Source organism: Erigeron canadensis, chromosome 6 (assembly GCF_010389155.1).
Source record: "Erigeron canadensis isolate Cc75 chromosome 6, C_canadensis_v1, whole genome shotgun sequence".
Taxonomy (NCBI): Eukaryota; Viridiplantae; Streptophyta; class Magnoliopsida; order Asterales; family Asteraceae; genus Erigeron; species Erigeron canadensis.
The window spans coordinates 33,850,638-33,870,793 of NC_057766.1; the positions used below are offsets into that span (position 1 = coordinate 33,850,638).

Sequence of the window (20,156 nt, forward strand, 5' to 3'; positions counted from 1 at the left end):
GAATGTACTACAATAAAATCAATCGAAGAATGTTAAAAAAAAAAAAAAATTATCCAAATGGGACAACTTTTTTTACAGTAAATTTCATAAAGAGAAATGTTGGGTACAACAGTCAACAGCATACCCAACGTTATATATTGCCGTATACAAAGTTTTTAAACGATGTTACAATTTTGACCTTTCAATTTTATAAATATACAATAATGCCCCATGAATTTTAACTGTGCAGTACCTAATCTATGTATTGTACTTATGTTATCCCCATTTCATAAACCACGTTAATGTTTCTACATCATCATGTTTTCTTGATTTCAAGATCATACTTAGTTACTATCAATAATGTCGTCGACTCGTCGTTCCTATTTGTCTATCAAAGTCTGGTCAAATCTTTCAAGTTTTTCATGGAACAAGTGTCTGTGTCAACACACCCATTGGCGTCCTCATATTCAAAAATATTTACCTCTTTAAAAACAAATTGACAGTCCAATGTCAACCCTTACGATTTAAGCACAAACTCTCCGGTTTGTGTATCAAATTCTGGTCAAATCTTTAAGGTTTTCCATGAAACAAGTGTTTGTGCCAACACGACCGTTGAGTCCTCGTATTCAAAAATATTGATATCTAGCTCTTTGAAACCAACTTGATAGTCCAATGTCAACCCTTTTCAGATATTTACCCCAACATTAAATTTATTGGCTAATTCCAAGAATACATTTTTTAAACAGTCATATTTGAAAGATATTTTATCAAACAAGTTTTGGTCAAATAAAATTTGTAAATCAAGTAAAACTGAGTTTAGGAATCCCCATTTTTGGGTTCACGGACAAACATTACTATTCCATACCAACAACTAATGGTGACAGTCGATGTAAGTGTATAACTACACAAACTGAAACCGAGATACCAATTCCGGTTTTACATGTCGAAACAAAAACCCATGAATGCATAAAGACTTTGAATGTTTATATATAAACATTCAAAATTCACAACTAGGTGCGCAAACTTGCGTCTTCATTAAGCTAATCTAATCGTTATATAAACATTAAAGTTTGGTTTATGAGTTGTCTCAACATGTAAAACCGGGATTCACATCCCAGCTAAAGTTTGTATAGTCACACTCACACTGACTATGACCATCCATTGTTATATGAAATAGTAACGTTTCCCATAGATGACATATGTTTAGATTTTCAAAATTCGACTCCAAGTTTGGAAAGCCCGGTTTGGTACGACGTGGCTGAAACCGGTTTTAATTTTACTTATTTGACAAAAAAAACCCAAAAAATATGCCCGTTTGTAAAAAATATACTAATTCCAATCGAATGATAAATATAAAAATGATGGATGACTAGGATAAATTACCACACGCCAACATATCAATATAATCTTATCATACTTGCAACAGTTAATCTAAAGCCCAAAATATTATCAAATGTTTGAATTAAAAATGCACATGTTTAGAGCAAGAATTTCACAAAAATCCAACTACTTTCATGTCTTTATATTATTGGTTAGATCAATACATATTACGAGTAATACAGAGTATCAAAACAAATATGAAAAGTAAAAAATAGTCGAGTTAGACCATAGAGTTTTTAGATATATAATGTACTTGTGCGTTACTAGACCAGTTTCATGGATTATGAATCTCAATAAGTCTGAAGAGCAAAAGAAATTACTTTACGAACAGATTAACACCTACCTTTTGAATTTTTTACACAAAAAGGTGGTTGCCTGAATTTCTGCTCGGTATAAAAATTATTACTTATAATAATATAACACTAAACTAAACATTAAAAATCTTATAAGAAAAAGAAAAATAAAAAGGCTCAGAGTGTTGCTAAATGTGCTCAAAGAACAGCTTTTGAAGGCCATTCTCATACAAGAGGTGTCAGAAATATAAAGCAATTGATCATCTTCGCCATTTTCATAAAGTATTAAACACAAACTATACCAATAAATAAAATTACAGAAAAGAAGCTATAAAAAAAAGTAAGAAGAAAAATAAACTTTATAAAATATATGTTTGGTTATGAAGGCGGCTGGTAATGTAAAAACCCTAGGGTTTGAGCTGATATAATAGTAGTTGTGTTGAAACGTGATGGAATCTTATTTATAGATTTTTCAAAGGGTTTTGTTTATTAGGGCCTAGTAATGTTCAACTAGTTTTTTCAATGGGTCGGACTAGCCCAATGCCAAAAAGATCACGTTTGTTGAGAGGTCGGCCCATCTAACCAAAAACTAGGATATGTATAAATTTTATATGAGATTTTTGACTAAGATATTTTGTGTTTCATTTTTAGGTAACATAAAGTATTTTCATTGTTACCGTAGGATTCCTTAAGGTTAGTATGGTTCGGTTTTTGCCTAAAACCGAAACCAAAACCGATCCATTCGGTTTTTAGAAAACCAAAACCATTGGATTCGGTTCGGTTTCTCGGTTTTCAGGTTCGGTCTGGATCGGTTTTGGTTCTTTTAATAAATTTTGTTTTTTAAGTTTTTTTTAAATATTATATTATAAATTTAACTTTCAATTGTTAAGAAAAAAAAATGATATAAAAATTCAAATACAGAGAAGCTTTTTATTAAGTAATTATATTTTTTAGGTGTTAAAATTTGTATAATTTTTATAAAACGAATTGTTTTTACTGCACGTTTTTATTAAAAATATACAATTTGTATTGATTTGTACAATAAAAAGATAAAAAAGATTAAATTATTAACATATTTATAAATTATAAGTAATAAATATAAATGTAATATGATATTAAAATAAATTAAAATATATTTAGTTCGGTTTGGTTCGGTTTTGATCATTTTTTTGGCATATGAAATCGAACCGATCCGTTCGGTTTTTAGAAAACGAAAACCAAACCAATGGATTTCGTTCGGTTTTCGGTTTGGTTTTGTCGGTTTTTTTCGGTTTTTGGTTTTCCGGTTCGGTTTTTGCTCACCCCTACCTAGTAATTAAGTTTAAATAGGTAGAGTCAATGAGTTAAAAAAAAAGAAACAAGTCCTTTAACAAATTTCTGGTTCACTTTAGATTGTATTTTTGCTTCAATTGTATATGCCATGCTTCTTGGGGGAAAAAATGGATTTTGGAAAATGTATTTTTGAGGGGTGATAATTTGAAGATCGGGTGGCAATAGAAAGACGCATTTTTTATAGACCCCTACTATTAACTTATTATTTTGCAATTATCTTGATATTTTAAACCTCATTATATTGATTCGAGTTTAAAATCAATGTCTAGTTTCCAACAATATTACTTTATTTTGACACCTGTATTTGAAATCGGCAAAATGAAATTAAATTTGACACTTCTCCTTGATATTAACACATGTACTTGAATACTGCACACGAACTTAAACTTGGCACTTAACACTCCTTGATCTTAATATTTCTACTTATTTATTGCTTTTTCATTATTCAGTTATTGCTATCTCTTAAAAATATATAAGTTAATGTACATACAAGTACATAGTCATATAAAGATAACAGTCTTTTTAATATATATTGGTCATCCAGTTTTGTTTAAATAAACTAATTTGCCCACATTCATATGTTCATAGATGCTTCCATATAGTTGATAGTCCATACGTTATTAATAAAATCCATTATCAAAAACATTGAAGAAAAAAATATAAAAGGGAGAAGACACGTAACCCCAAGACTATTGACTTAATGACAATGACCTATACGTTATTACGTGTGTGACAAACAAACACGTATAGAGTGGTAGTCATGGCGGAACACAACGGGCCTCCATCAGTGGCCGGTTAATGATCACCGGAAAATGTTATGTCAAATATATAGTATTAATTTTTAAATATTAATATCTCTTTCTGGCAAGATAACTCTTTTTAAATCACTAAATATAATATAACAAAATGTAATAATATTTAAATTAGATTCAAAGTTCATACATCTCTCCATTATTGATATCTCCAAGTTTCATTATAACAACACCACAATGAGATCAAGATTTATTTTTATATATCTATATCTAAGCTCAAGCAATATGATCATTTCATTTCATCTCATCTTTAGTGCCAAGATCCATCTAACCCCAAATCGTGTGCATTGCTGATTTGCATATTACTTAATGATCATCGGGCTATTAACAAGTCGCAACTTCGATCTTAATGTTGATTTTCGAGGTACGTAATTATATTTTCATTGATCTTTAATTTCCATACTTTTCATTGGATAATTATTAGTCGTGATTCATATAAAATTTACATCATTACATATCAAACTAATTTATGCCTAGCCGCCTAGCTACCATTTCTATTACTCGTAGTATATATAATACGAGTAGTAAGATATAAAAATTAATATTGTTCACTCATTTGCTTGTGACTTGATATCTAGAGTAGAATAGGTGAAATGAGTTCAAATAAATTATTAGTCAATACATGCTTCTTTAGCACAGGAGGGCACGAAATGAAGTTAGAAATTTCAATGAACTACGCGACGGGCAAAGAAATCAAGATCTTGAATTATCTCTGAATAACTTTAGGCCAAAGCCTTCTTAATTAGTCCTAGCTAGCTAAAAACCTCATCAAACTTGATGTTCTTATGTAAAAGAACTTTTGAACGGCCAGAATATTAAAAATGATGCAACTATAGCCAATACTTAAAATATTGGTGTAACCTATAGTCAAAACATTGACTTTTTTATCCTACTCCTTTGTTATAAACTTATAGTATATCATTGAATTTTCTCATTGTAGGAAAAATGTATATAACATAAGATATCTAGAGTAACCCAAATGGAAACTAACACAAAGAAAAGACATTTATTTATTTACTTTAAAGTAAATGTAATGTAATGTGAGTTTTTTTTTTTTTTTTTATCATGGTAACTTATTTTTGTCACATATAGATGGATCGATATTGGGTTAGAGTATTTGTAGTTTGAATTGAATGAATCAAAATGTGTGACAGAAATGTAAGAAAGATGATAATAGGAAAGAATATCCTAAAGTTGGAAAAACAACAAAGAGGGGGTGAAAATGGAAATGGGTGGGAAATAAAGAAGGATTTGTAGAAAGGACAAAGGTACATTACATTAAGCTTAAATAATATGGAACAAATGAAGTTGTGATTTTGTGACACCACCCAACCTTTCTATCACTAACTTGGCTTCTGTCTTTCTTCCCACGTGCGGAGGTCCCACTTATTCCTCCTGTGTTTTCTCAATTTTGATTCAATTCGTTTTTTAAATTCGTTTGTTAAGAGCGTCCGTAATGATGGATTAGACCATACACCATCATGTTAAGTATGCCAAAGCACCAAACTAGTAATAATTAATCACAATGACAATCGAATCATACATGATATTCAAAAGAAAAAACACACGCACCTTTTTTTTTTAACATGATTGTAGCCACAAGTTTCAATTAAGAGTCTGTCATATACTAATCCATGCTAATGGTCTACTTGGTGACGGGGTGACCATAAGCATGACCACGATGACCATTATAGTCACTCTAAAATTATATAAAAGAAGAAAATAGCAATTATTTTGTATTGAGTTATCTATATCTTATTATAGATGATTATTATTGTTATATATGAATACATTTATAGGGATAGTTATGAGTAAGGCTGTCATAACAGGTCATATGAAACCTGTTAAGACACGAACATGTTAAGGTCAAACACGAACAAGATCTGTTAACTAATCGTGTCATTTTTTTCAAACACGAACACGACACCAAATTTTAACATGTGCACCTGTTAAGGAACCTGTTAACATGTATATTATAGAAATCTTGACTAATATTGGAAAAAGAAATATTAAGGATACAAAAACTCTTACAAATCTCAACTATTATATAGCGACAATAATCTTTACATTACAAAAGTTCATAAACATTTTACCTTAACATGTCTTAACAGGTCCTAACAGGTCCGGATCTGTTAAGACACAAACTTTAACAGGTCTTAACAGGTCCGGACCTGTTAAAACACGAAACTTGTTAAGAACATGTCGTATTGTGTCGTGTTAACATGTTTCGTGTCAAAATTATCAGCCTTAGTGATGAGTTATATCTTTTTTTTCCACTTTTGTTAAGTATGATAGCTTTCTAGAAGAAAAGATAAGTTACCAATTTTGTAGGATAAAGTTGAAATGATGTTTCTTTTCTGTCATTTGATAATTGAGCAACTTTTTTGACTAAAATAATACTTTGTGAAGAAGATACTATTCAAGTTTGAAATAATAATTTATAACTTTGTAACTTTGTGTTATCAAAACACATGGCTGATTTACAATGTAGGAGTAGTTGCTTGCTAAAGCTATAATCTATAGAAGATTATAAATAGACACTACGTCAATTGAGCTTGAGAAGGGTATAGATAAATGTAAAGCTTTATATATAAGGTGAGAACTTTTACTTCAAGTAAAAACATAAACAAGTTATTTAAAGAAATTCATTGTCTAGGAAAAGAGTTTCTGCATGAACTTTGTTGGGTTATTTTCATCATAAGTTGTGTCCATCACTTTTAAATAAGTTATCATTATATTATATTAAAAGAAAATGCTAAACAAAGCCTTTAGGACTTCACTTAACGTGCGTAAAATGATTGTGCATTTCCATATTAACAACTCACTCCCTGAATTTTGTGGTAAATATACAACCAAATAATACACCTTAATGAAAACCATTATGATTTCGTTTAGCAAAACCCTATATTAAAATTATGAAATGTAGTTTTCTTGTTGTGCATCAAATTTATCCTGCCTTATTGTGTCAACATAAATATGAAAAGCGTAACTTGTTTTTATAACATGAATTCACACATATGATACTCAATAATATTTTGTGATTTTGATGTAAACGGAAGTAATAACTTGTAACTCATGATAAAATTGTTTGGAAATAAAGTAGGGACTAAATATGTAAATATGGATGCTAACCACCAAATTTAAGCATTAAATGTTACCACTATCTTATAAAATTCGTAAAATTTATCTCAAAGTTAGTCCACCGTAAGTCCACATAATTAACTTCAAATGAAAAATGAAATTAGTTTTTCTTTCAATGCATTTCGAATCGTGTCTCGACTATACATCCAATGAAAACCCCATTTAATTATGTCACTCTAAAAACACAAACTCATAACCTTATGAACAAATTGGTATATTTATGCGATACTCTCATCTTATCATCAAGGCCGAGGCACGTTGGACGGTGCCAAACTTGACCTCGAGTACACGTCTTCTAGTGTCACTTAAGTGGATCAATCCTGATCTCCTCTATCATCATCATATTAGGTATCTAACTTATAGTTGACATTTTTTTTTTTGTTACAATGAGATTGATTTTGAAAGCAAAATAATCATCATATAAAGTTATGTAAAAATAATATTTAGACAAAATTTATTGACAAGCAGCCCAAAACGTAAAATGATCATCATATAAAGCAAAAAAATATTTTATTGTTTTTGTAAAAATGTTTGTAAACATTTAGACAAAATTTATTGACAAGCAGCCCAAAACGTTGGTTTGCCTAATGTGTCGGAGGCCATAACAGTAACACGCCGAGGTCTCGGCGTATTGACTAAATTAACATTCCATGTGTTCACATATGAATCATTTCGCCTTTTAAAATCATCCATAAGTTACGAAGTTACAAACTTTTTTTTTTCCTTTTAAAATATACAGATCTAATCACTGAAATATTGTTTCGGGAAGTTGTAAAGAGAGTGTATAAAGAAATCCCCAATATACTAGATACACACCTATGTAATCATTAATTTAACTAATTATCTCATTAAATGTCTTTTTTTTTCTTCCTAATCATTAAATATCTCATTAGTTAAAACATCATTTATTATCTTTTTCTCTAATCTAACCATCTTTTAACTTTATTTCATTAATTAATACAACATATATATTTTTTAATAAACTTTTTTTTAATACTTTATATAAATATTTTTTTATCTTTATATATAATTGTGTGGGTAATATTATTAATAAAAATTTTATTCCATAAAAGTCCACTATTAAAAAAAAACTTATTAAAATATATATATATATATATTGTGTTAATGAAATAAAATTAGGAAATTTTTTTTTATGTTATGGTATACATATTATTCTTTTATATAAAAAATGTAAAAATCAAACATGTAACATATATCAAAAAAACAAATTATTCAAAAACAATACCAAATATAATGACATTAAAATATCAAATCACTTACATCGATAAAAATTCTTTCATGCAGACAAAGTTGATCATATAAATCTAAATGTTGTATAAGCGAAACAAAAAATTAAACTTACAAACTAATTCATATTAGTATATATGAGAGTATTTATAATAGGTTTCTTTTATTAACATAATTATTTTTTTCAAATATTTTAATATCCTATATATTCACACTGATTGACTTTTGAAAGAGAAGCTTTGGTCTTAGCTTTGTAATCAATCAATTGATCTTTCACATAACTTATAATAATAATGATAATAATAATAACAACAAATAAAATAATAATAATAATGATTAAAAATAATAATAATTAAACAAACATAAAATTTATATATTTGTAATATTAATATTATTAATATATATAAAGATATCTAATTAGTTTTAATTTGATGTATTAAATCATTAAATGTAATGTTTGAACATAATTAATATGTTGTTTTTAATGCTAATGTTTGATATAATTTTTTTTAAATAGAACATTGAAAACATAAATGAATAAAAAATTTGATTTGAAATTAATATTATAGGGTTTTCTTAGTAAATAGGGGTTTCTATAGCATGTCCCGTCGGTAAATTGTGATGAGTTGTGACTGTTTTTCAAACTTAGTCCAATGTTATCATTGTAATTCGAGATGCTATAAACAATGGCTTTAGAGTTTGTGCCTTTTTTTTTTTTCTTGTCTCATATACAAGCTTAATGTTTGTTTTTACACTATTTATTTTATTATTTTATAATATATATGGCATGCAAATGCAGAGAAACTATTAAAAATTTCCACCTCAATATTATACACAAATGTTTCAATATTTACTATGATTTCAAATCAGATTGTTATTGTAATTAGTGCCTATAGGTTAGTACTTTATCACTTTAGATGAATGAATCTGTTGGTTGTTAGTTGTTACAAATGTCAAAAGGATAGAAAATAAAAATCAGTAACTAGTTAGCATATTGTTATGTTTTTATTGTAGATGCTAACTCCGTTTATTTATATATTATATCTCAGTTTTATTGTTAAAAAAACGATAATTTGTCACTTTAATTAATATAATTATAATTATTCTTTTTTTCAATGAACAACAAATTCTAAATTACTATTAACTATTTAAATACACTAAATAAACACCATTATCAAGGTTTGAACTTTGATTTTCTCTACAATAGAGTAAAATCTCTACCACCCTACCTAAGTAATAATGACTAATTATTCATATAAAGTGGGAAACCGGTGATGAGTTAGTGATATACACTATAAACTCCACAGACATAATTTAATTATGACTCATGTTTTGAGAATACAAGTATGAATAATTTCTTGTTCTTGAAATATTTATTTTTCCTTTACATGATTTTTATGTGATCGAATAAAATTAAGGGGTTTTGTTAAAGGAAGTCTTAAAAACTTTCGTTAAGATTTATTAAATAGTGCTATAATTATCATAAAATCTAAAGGTGAACTTTTGATATGAAAAGATACAATTCCTTTAAAACTTTAATGACTTCATTTAGCATTTTCTTAAAATTAAAACAAAGAGCGTGGCAACAATTTAAGTCGGGGGCGCGTGCTAATGAGTCTCCCATCTTCCATTTCAAGTATTATACACTTTAAAGTCCAACATCATTAATTAACATCAACTTCACTACCCCTTTAGAAAATCCAAGAAATCAAAGATTTACATTTGCATTTGCATGCCCACATAAATAAAAATAAATTTATAAATTCATTTCAAAATGTTTGCATAAAACCCTCATCCCCCCACATTCACCATTCTCATAAAATCCCAAACACACACACACACACAAATCAAAAAAAGAAAAAGAAAAAATTGAATAATGTGATCAATTATTTGTCCTTTTTTTATTCTTAAGGTTGAATTAGCATTTGTGATCAAGAATCCAAGATTTCAAATGGGTCATGAAATAAACAAAATCCCATCAAAACCCACCACCGGAATCTCAAAAAGATGCCGCCGGCAAGTGGAAGACGCCGGAGAAGTTGAATGTTCCGATAAGTCGTCATCTTCATCATCAATATCATGTAAGTCATGCACTGCAAGAGTGATTGCTGATTGTGTGGCAATCTGTTGTTGCCCATGTGCTCTTGTCAACTTTTTTACACTCACATTGGTTAAAGTTCCGTATATGATGGGTAGAAAATATTTGAGTAATTTGAGTAAAAAAAAGAAGTTGAAAAATGATCAAGAAAAAGGCGGAAATATATCGAAAAAAGATGAGACTAGTAAAAATCAGGATTTGGGAGAAGTAGTAACTGCCATTGTGGAAAGTGAAAATGAAGAAGAATTAATGGAAAGTAGTAATAATAAGTATAGTGCAAGATTTGAAGCTGAAAGAGTTTGGTTAGAATTGTATAGAGTTGATCATTTGGGTTTTGGTAGAGTTTCTTTCAATGGTATTCAATCACTTGGTTAATTACTACTAGTGTACTACTCGTATTAATTAGTGGTAATTAGTACACATTTGTAACCATTTCGATCAATCTCTAACATCAATTTTGACATGCATTATAATTGTTCATATCAAAAGTATGTACGTAATAATGTAATGCATGTTGAAACAAGATTGAACAAAAATCATAATATAGCAATGTACTTCTTGCTGCATATTAGGCTCTTATCTTGTAACGAATTAAGCGATTGGGTTTAGTTTATATATTGTTTAAAATGACTTTAATAAACATGGTTATTGAATTGTATCAAAAATCGAATAGTGCAGTTTTGTACTTTGAGTGTAAAATGTTTGTGGTCCTTCCACCTGAGATTGGGACAGAATTAGTGCCCAATGGCCCAATGAGCAATATATGAATAGATCCTGCAGGGTAAGAGCGACCCATCAACATGTCACTTTTGGTCTTCTGTTCCAAAGGCAAAAATTATTGACATCCAACCTCATGCATATATTGTACTAGTCCCGCAATTATGTTCAATTGAATCATCAGGATCGTCAACAGAAGTACCATTACCAATCAGTTTAAGAATCAACAGTATATATAAATCAACTAGTTTACAGGCCTATGTGATACGCCGCCATCCTTGGGAGAAACTTGATGTCAAAAAAATCTAGGCATACATTATTGAATAATTGCGTAGTAACATTACAAACAAACTATGGTTTGTATACAATACATATTTTTCTTGCTTAGAACATCTTAAATTGGTAAACATTATGATAAATCCATGTATCGGAGAGCATTATCTTATAGCTGTTAAAGAAGAAGAAAAAGAACATTTTAATCAATCTATGTAGGTGTTCAGGATGGTAAAAAGTTTAAACTAAACTTTACTGTCAAAAGGTCAGATGTGAAGTCAAACCAATGGTTTTCTGCTGAGAACTCAACTGTTACCATAAATTTTGTTTGTATGTTTGCTATCATGTTGCTTCAGTCCATAATCCAACTTCCCTCCAGTAATCAGCTTCACCTGTCATCCCACAGGGAAAAGAAGTACACTGGGAGTGCTTAGTGCCATAATTCTTGTATAGTTTGTGGAAATAATCATCCACTACAGATAACTACTCCTGTTGAAGCTTAAGTGAACTTTTAAACAAACATTCGATAGTCATTAAAAAAAATGACCATTTATATGTAGATAGGTCTATCCAGGTGGTATTTAATCTCAAAAAATCAAACAGTTAAAGTATAAAGGAAAATACAAATAGCTATGATGGGAAGGCGAAATGGGTCATATGTTGTCCAAGTAGTATTCTAGCTGCTGAAAACCTCCTAAATCATTTTCTAATCATGTTTGACACAACTAAATTTTTGTAATTATATTTGTTACATTGACAATTCATTTAATTTTATGTTGGAATAATGTGGTTTTGGTCAACCCAACCCCACCTGCACTGTTTTGACCCACACCAAAGAATTTCCTGATTTGAATTGTTACCCAACCAGCAAGACCCGCCCACTTTGCCACCCTTACAAAACTGTATACAGCGACTGTTGCACAGGACAACACAGATTTCTGAAACTCCAAGCACATTGGCACAGGTCAATTTCTTCAACATATGGATCACCTGGTGAGTATTCTAATATTCTAGGTGACAGTTCAAAAGCAACCCTATCATGAACCTGCGTAGTGAACCTACAAAGTATAAACCATGAGACTATGCCATGAAATAGTACCACAAAAAAACGGTTTGAATGCGTGAGGATCCAGAGCAAGGTAATCATGAAACCCTCTCATAGTCACATTTAGCTCTAATGGATGCCTTCAGATTAAAGAAGATACTTTATACCTAAATGAATGCAGAATGCAGATATCATGTGGGCAAAAACCTTCACATATCAGCAACCCATAGTATACAAAATGTGATCAGTTGATTTGTACACCAATAGACTTTTTGTATAAGCATGGATATTCTTTATTCATCATGCAAAGCTTTTCCCTAATATAAAAAAGAAAAAAAGTCTTATTTAACATTGATAATGTTATACAAACTTTCTAAGATGCTCCTTTAACCTTCTGGGCTGAAACAAAGGAGCACCTTTGTAGCTATCTATTTCTTTCAATATACAACTCAATATAAGCATTTTCTGCACATTCAGAAGCACTAATAATGCAAAACTGTCACACTTCACATCTACTATAAACAGTCGGAAACAACTAGGAACCCTGAGCTCCGTTTAAAACTTCATTTTTTCAAACTAAAACCTCAACCAGATCACAACTAAGTGTTTGTTGTTATCCCACCCTCAAACTAAAACCTCAACCAGATCACAACTAAGTGTTTGTTGTTATCCCACCCTCATGTGTATGTTGTACTAGTCCTACAACAGGTGATGTGTATTGATTCATCAACATGATCAACAGAAGTGCCATTAAAAATTAAAATGAATATTATTAGGATCTTCATGATGCATTGTGCAAACTCAACTGAGACTCCAACATTATCAAGTAATTTTCAGATGTATCTAAAAAAAATTACACAAACAGAAAGTCATACTGAGAATATTCTCCTAAAAAATGTGCAGCGACTAAAATAAAGAATATCTAAACATGTAAACAACCATATCCAACACTTGCTTCTACTAACCTTTTGAAGAATTTCTTTGTACTGACTGAATAGCATCTGAGAGGCTGCTAGATTAGTGACGGACCAACAGGTCTACTGATAGATGGACCCTTGTTTAAAAATAGACCTCCAAAATGAGGAAATTAGTCCAGTGATCGACGAGATATCAAGAATTAACAGCTGCACATAAAATATATAAATGGCATCATACTATATATGTCCAACTATGGAAACAAAGTCCAATTTTCCATAAAACAACCCATATCAGCAGTTCCCTATGTATGGACACATGATATAAACCTAATCAGAGAAAATTACCTGCAGTAGCAGATCCAAGCACCAAGGGGTGATATACCATCATAATGTAAGATACAATTACTTAAAACATACAATGCCATTAAATTAAATGCATATTACATTCTACTATTATTCTTTACAAGTTCTCAGCTTGTAAAAGCGATTAATTACATCTTAAAACTGTAACATTGGTATGCTCCTTATTTCTAAGATAGAAAATATGGCAAGAGTTTGTACAATTCTGCAGATCTGACTTGAGTAGCTTCATCGAAGAAAATCAGTTCTCCAGTATTGCGTTTGCAATTGGCAAAACCAATGCTAGCTTCAATAGTCGATAGACCAAAGGATGAGAAAGATGTTTCCTTGTTTCCACCATCACTCTAGAAAGGTCGGCGATACCATTCAAGTTAGCAAATCTTTCATCTTCTTTCACATTGTCAATGTAGAGGTCAAGTTGATGTTCAAGAGTCATCCTTTCCACAGAACTAAAATCGCCTGGATACAATTCGCTCAACCTCAACAACTTTGATCTGTCAAACTCACGAAATGAATCGCATGGACTCAAAGCAGACATACAGGTAAGGAGTTCAGAACTTGTCTCACTAAAACGATCACCAAACTCTCGAATTTGCCTATCCACGACAACGTAAAAACAATCAAACTCGTAATAGTGCCCATGGGTGATGTTCGTCTTTTGTCTTCGGTTTTTTGGATTAATATAGTCTTCTTTCAAGTTTAACATTTCTATATCATGCTTTTCACAAAAAGAAGATATCTTTATCAAAAGTGAATCAAATCCATCAACTTTAAACTTTTCCAATAGTCGTTTAGTTGATTTTACCAATGAAATAGTATTCAAGATATCTTGATCTTTTCTTAGAAGAGATTGTGACAATAAATCTGTGAGACCTAAAATGTGCAGCATCAAGTGCAAATAGAATACAAAAGCAAATGATTTGAAATAAATATGAAGACCATTTGCTTGACGTTGGCTCAAACTATTATCACCTTCCTTTTCATAATACTCAAGCACATCAACAACAGATGGAAACAAATCAACCAAATGCAAAAGTGTTCTGTAATGATGACCCGAATGTGGTGTTCCAGTCCTTATAATAGAAAGCTCTTCATTTAAGCCATCTCCATTTTCAATTTTACAGCTAATTACCTCCCGTACTTTCTCTTTGTTACTTTCTTGTACAATATCTTTTTTGCAAGAAGCACAAAGCACATTCATCAAAACAGATAACATGTCAAAGAAGTTTCCGATGCCAAAGTGTTCTTTTGCAACTTGCACAACAACTAACTCAAGTTGGTGAGCAAAACAATGTACATAATGTGCTGAGCTATTTTCTCTCATGATTAAAGCTTTCAATCCACTGAACTCACCCCGCATATTGGTTGCTCCATTATAACCTTGACTTCTGATACGTTTCAAACTTAATCCATTATCAGCAAGCAAAGCTTCAATAACAGATTTAAGAGATTGGGCAGATTTCTCCATAACATGAGCAAGACCGGCAAATCTCTCTCTAACTATTCCACTGGTATCAACATATCGTAAAACCACAACTATTTGTCCCTTTTTAGATATGTCCCTGGATTCATCGACTAACAAGCCAAAAACATCATCACCAATTTCCTCAAATACCGGCTTGAATGTTTCTTGTGATAAGCAATTAAGATCATCTTGCTCGTCAAACTCCTCATGGGAAATATCTTGTTGAACACTCGGACCCACCATTTGATACCTGGCATTCTCCCCAATCCTCGCACCGTCACTTTGCTTATTAAATGCAACGACAATAGACTGATTTTGTCTCATCAAATCTTCACATTTCCTAAGTGCTCTATTATGAAAGCTACCAACATCACCGACATGACTCCCAAGTCTCTCCGTTTTATTCCAACCATTAAACCCTTCGGTCACAAACGAATCACTCCCACCTTGTTTCCCATGTTGATCTCTAAACACATAACAACACAAACAAAACGCCCTATCCACTTTCACACTATACTCTAGCCAATTACTATACTTATAAAACCAAGCCGGGCAAAAACGTCTCTCCTTATTCCCAATCATTCTCTTTGGGAAACTATAACCACGCGGTTGAAAAGGCCCTCGCATCAAATACCGCCTCCTAACTTCGTCTCTTTGATTAGGATGATACTCTGAAATTCTTTTCCTATCGGCTGGATCCCATGGAAGATCACTCAAATCAACTTCGAAAGGTATCGAAGAAATAGGACTAGGCTGGGATATATAATCAGAAACATTTCCAGTTGAAGATTCTTCGATATCGCCACTACCGGACGAAGAAGATGCTTTCCTTTTTAGAAATCTCCTCATTTTTTCCGTTACTTTTAGCAAACCTTAATCTAGTTCGATCAACATTTCAATTTATATCAAAAAAATTATAAATTTAATTTGGACAAAGTTTAGCTTATATTTAACATTCTCTAAAATGAAGATTACTACAATTTCTATTAAAAATTTATAAATACATTTAGTTCAGTTATTTTAACATTCTCCAAAATGAAAATTACTAGCTAGTAGGGATTAAGTATGTATTGTATTGGATTTAGAGATCTAAAGACAGACCTGAGAGGCGGTGTGACAGACCGTTGTTGTGACCAGACTGCGGTGGTCGTCGGCCGGAGAGAATCCAGAGGGCGAGGACGAGGATATAACCGAGCTGAACTGCTTTTACTTTGGCCCATTGAAGAAGCCCAATCCAGATTATCAATTACCTCTTTTTTTAAACTTAATTAGGTAAATGATAAAGCCATCAAACATCCGATATACTTTAAAGTTTAAAACATATAGTACAACAAGTTAAAACATTTTTGATAGTATATGATTAAATATTAGATTATTAGTAGTGTATGAATCAAAATGAATTTTAATAATTGGATGTTCAATTTCATTTTATATAAACTATCTAACGACACAGATAGTACGGTGATGGATGGTAATGGTGGTGTGTGATAGTGGCAGTGATGGAAGCGGCGGCAGTGGTGGCGATATAATGACGGCGGTAGTGACGGTGAAGGGTGGTGGTGGTGATGGCAGCGAGCAACGACGGCGTTGATTGGTGGTGGTGGGGCGCCATAACAAACACGATCTATACAAGTTAAACATGATCAATTATGTTTCATTAATTCACCACCTACCTTTAATATTAAATTACACTAGTATTCTTTTATATTATAAAATATCTAACTATCCTTTTTAAATCAAACATCTTACATCAATTACCTTTATCATTTGACGCCGCAACCACCATCACCATTCGTTGTCATCATCATACCAACATCATTATCGTTACATTATGCGAGTATCATATTATATTATATTAAATTTATTTCAATCTCCCAACTAATAGAATAAATTATTGATCTATTTCTATAGTAGGCTTGATATGCATAATAATCTTTTTGGTGTTAATAGGGGTCTAACACGCTACGATAATAATGCCTTCACAATCTCCTTTGACCTTCTTCCAAGCCCGATGTAATCCTGAATTTCAACCAAATCTATTACATTGGAAAATTAAAAGAAAAATGCACTTGCCTTGCACCATGCACTTACATGGTTCCAAAAATCCATAGCGACCTAACATTCTCCAAACAGATGATTCAAAGATTCGGAAGCATTATTACACAAACCGCAAATCGCCTCACCTGGCATAGACTTGAAGAACGAGCTAGGAGGGTCGGGATCCGATCCATTACCATCTTCCACATAAATTTATATTAACTTTCTTAGGACCCATTTCGACAACTTAAAAACATAACGGTTAATAAAATCAGTTCCACTGTAGAGAAAATGTTTTATAGCGACAACAAGTTGTTATTTCTACCAAAGAAAATCGATTTATCACTTTTTACTACCAAATCAAGCTTGCAAGACAGCCCGCCCAGCCCATTCGTCCATCCCAAATTCCCCATTTAGTCCATTGGCCCATTGCCATATAATCCCATGACTCTGTTAAATCTGTCCCTCAAGTCACCAGACAACTTTTCTCCTTTTATAACTTAAACAACAAACAAGCTAGGAAACACATATTTGAGTGGCATGCACATTATCTAATCAAGGAAGTGCACCCATCTTACATTTAACCTGATCCGCCATTAATTAATCTCATCATGTAGGTTCAATTCCCATCCCAAAGATACTCGAGTTATACATATTAATTTTTAAACCAGAGCATGCATAAAAACATCTAAGAATACGAGCCATATGGCATATGCCCATTTTCATCACATTATTGACCGATCCCCCAAAATTTATACAATCTTTAATAATAGTAATAAAAAAAGGTTACTTCTCTGTACATGTATTCTGGTAGCATTTTCACACCAAATGATCTAAACAACTGCAATTTTGGCTTTAATTTATTTATTATAAGATTAGAATTACTATAGTCTCCATGAACCAATATTTACCCATATTTAGTGAGATGGAAATCTTAAGTACAACACCCCAAAACACAAAATCCAAACGAATTATCAAATTTTTTAAATAATTTTTTTTATATATAAACTCAATCTACCCGTCTACTATCTTTATTAATTAACTTAAAGGTCTCTACTTAATATACCTATAATAACTTTAATGAAATAATTTACTAACATACATCATTTAACCATTAAAATAGATACACTACCCTCTTATATCAATTGATTTTACATTAATAATCATACCGCCGCCACCGCCCGTTTCCGCCACCACCACTATCGCCATCGCCGTCATACCGACGTATCGCGCGAGCACATGTTTATATTTAATGAGAGAGTTTCATATATATAACCAATATTAACACCCCAAAACAAGGAACGAATGCATCGTCTCAAACAATACTCTGTCAATTCGATTTGCAATAAAAGAACTCAAAGACACAAGCTTCCTATGGCTATCCAGCAGATCGTGCACGCAAGACATAGATTGGTCAACGAGTATATAGTTTTAGTATTAAACAAGCAAGTTGCTGCTTTACTGTCCGTAAGCCCCCCTTAAATGTATACTAACTAGTCGTTGCCGCCATCACCACACCACTATCACTACCACTATCATTGCTACATCATGCAAACATACATTTAGCATTACCCAAACGTTTGGTGGTAAAAGTTAGAAACATCTAAAGTATACAACAAGGGTAGAAAGTAAAAAAAAAAAATACGAAATGAGTGGCCAAAGTTACCAAATGGAAAAGTTTGATACTAAAAGTTAGAAAACAAAGTTTGTATAATAGGTAAAAAGTGAAAAAAAGAAAGAAAAAAAAAAGAAAAAGGAAAAAGAAAATTGGTGGCCAAAATTGAAAATTCGAAAACTTAGGTGGTAAAAATAAAAAAAATATTGGCATTAGTAGACGTAGTAAAATGAGAGTTAATTTGACCTTGATCCGAGGTGATGTGTGACGTAGCTCCGGTGTCAAAGTTCCACGTGGGGTCTGATTGATTCAGATTGAGAGTGGACAAGGCTGCACCAAGTTCTGTGGGTTGAAGTGGATCGATGTTGGGCTGCATGCACTACAAACAATATAGAGTGTGAACAAATTAAAATTTTTGTCACGCTTTTTAGTGTGTAGAAATATATTGAATTAAAAGTATATGGAAATTTCTAAACATTAAAAAGTGTGTAGAAATAAAAGTTCACACTTAAGTGTGAACTTTTATTAAGTGTGCACTTTTATTTCTACACACTTTTTATTGTGGAAAAATATCCACACATTTTTAATTCAATATATTTCTACACACTAAAAAGCGTGACAAAATTTTAATTTGTTCACACTCACCTAAAAGTGTGAACAAATGCAATATGATTTGTAGTGATGGAATATGTTGGGTTGCATGGGTATGGTGGCTGTGGTAGAGTAACAAGACCGAACCCGGGTGGTGGTGAGTGAGGCTGCTTGGTTTGAGGGTTTAATGGAACAGTAAGGCGGTCCAGGGTGAATTAGCGGGGTGTGGGGAGGGAGGTGGAGCATTCCACCAAAGTACTATTGTAGGAGCCATAGTTTCCATAGAAACCGGGGGGGTTGTGCTATGAATGTCGCCCACGACCTCCTCTCGAGTAACCACGACCAAGGCCTCGACCACGGTAGTTTGAGCGTTGTGGTTATGATTCGAAGTACTGAGAGGGATTGTAGGATTGTGGAGGTAGTGGGTTAGGGGATGACTGGGGCTGCTGTGAGAAAGGCTGTGGTGTTGGAACAGGATGGATCATGGGTGCGGGTGGTGCAGGTGGACCTTGTGGTTTGTTAGCAGCAACAAGGGCTATTTGGGAGGCCGGGTAGTTGTTGTCGTGCAGCTTGTCGACGTACGTTGTTCCTTATCTAACATTTCTCTTGCATCATCCCATGACGTGTCTGACTGAGTGATAAACGAAGCTACTGCATGTGTCGAACTCACTTGGAAGACCGAGGAGCATTTGCAAAACAAGCCTTGATTCTGAGACTGATCATCGAGTTGGTCTGCTAAATCTTTCATTTTCTAAAAATAGGCACTCAGAGAGGTACAAGAAGCCATAGGGGTAGTGGTGAATTATGCATGTTCAAGTGCACCCATCTTACATTCAACCTGATCCGCCATCAA

General features: G+C 32.1%; 2 protein-coding genes and 2 non-coding genes across 4 annotated transcripts; 1 reads left to right on the top strand and 3 right to left on the bottom strand.

Moving 5' to 3' along the window:
* Positions 1 to 1,605: 1,605 nt before the first annotated feature.
* Positions 1,606 to 1,736, bottom strand: LOC122606378. Its single transcript, XR_006324890.1, has one exon. It is a non-coding gene; the product is annotated as a small nucleolar RNA snoR77 (small nucleolar RNA).
* A 90-nt stretch (positions 1,737 to 1,826) lies between these two features.
* Positions 1,827 to 1,923, bottom strand: LOC122606371. The gene has a single exon (XR_006324883.1). It is a non-coding gene; the product is annotated as a small nucleolar RNA snoR1 (small nucleolar RNA).
* An 8,213-nt stretch (positions 1,924 to 10,136) lies between these two features.
* LOC122604757 lies at positions 10,137 to 10,658 on the top strand. The gene has a single exon (XM_043777626.1). The coding sequence runs from the start codon at positions 10,137 to 10,139 to the stop codon at positions 10,656 to 10,658; it is 522 nt and encodes a 173-aa protein (XP_043633561.1).
* A 2,979-nt stretch (positions 10,659 to 13,637) lies between these two features.
* LOC122603755 lies at positions 13,638 to 16,270 on the bottom strand. Its single transcript, XM_043776549.1, has 2 exons — positions 16,162 to 16,270; positions 13,638 to 15,938 (listed from the first exon to the last, which is right to left on the bottom strand). Exon 2 carries the CDS (start codon positions 15,907 to 15,909, stop codon positions 13,837 to 13,839), a length of 2,073 nt encoding a protein of 690 aa, XP_043632484.1. The 5' UTR covers positions 15,910 to 15,938; positions 16,162 to 16,270; the 3' UTR covers positions 13,638 to 13,836.
* Between the last annotated feature and the right edge of the window lie 3,886 nt (positions 16,271 to 20,156).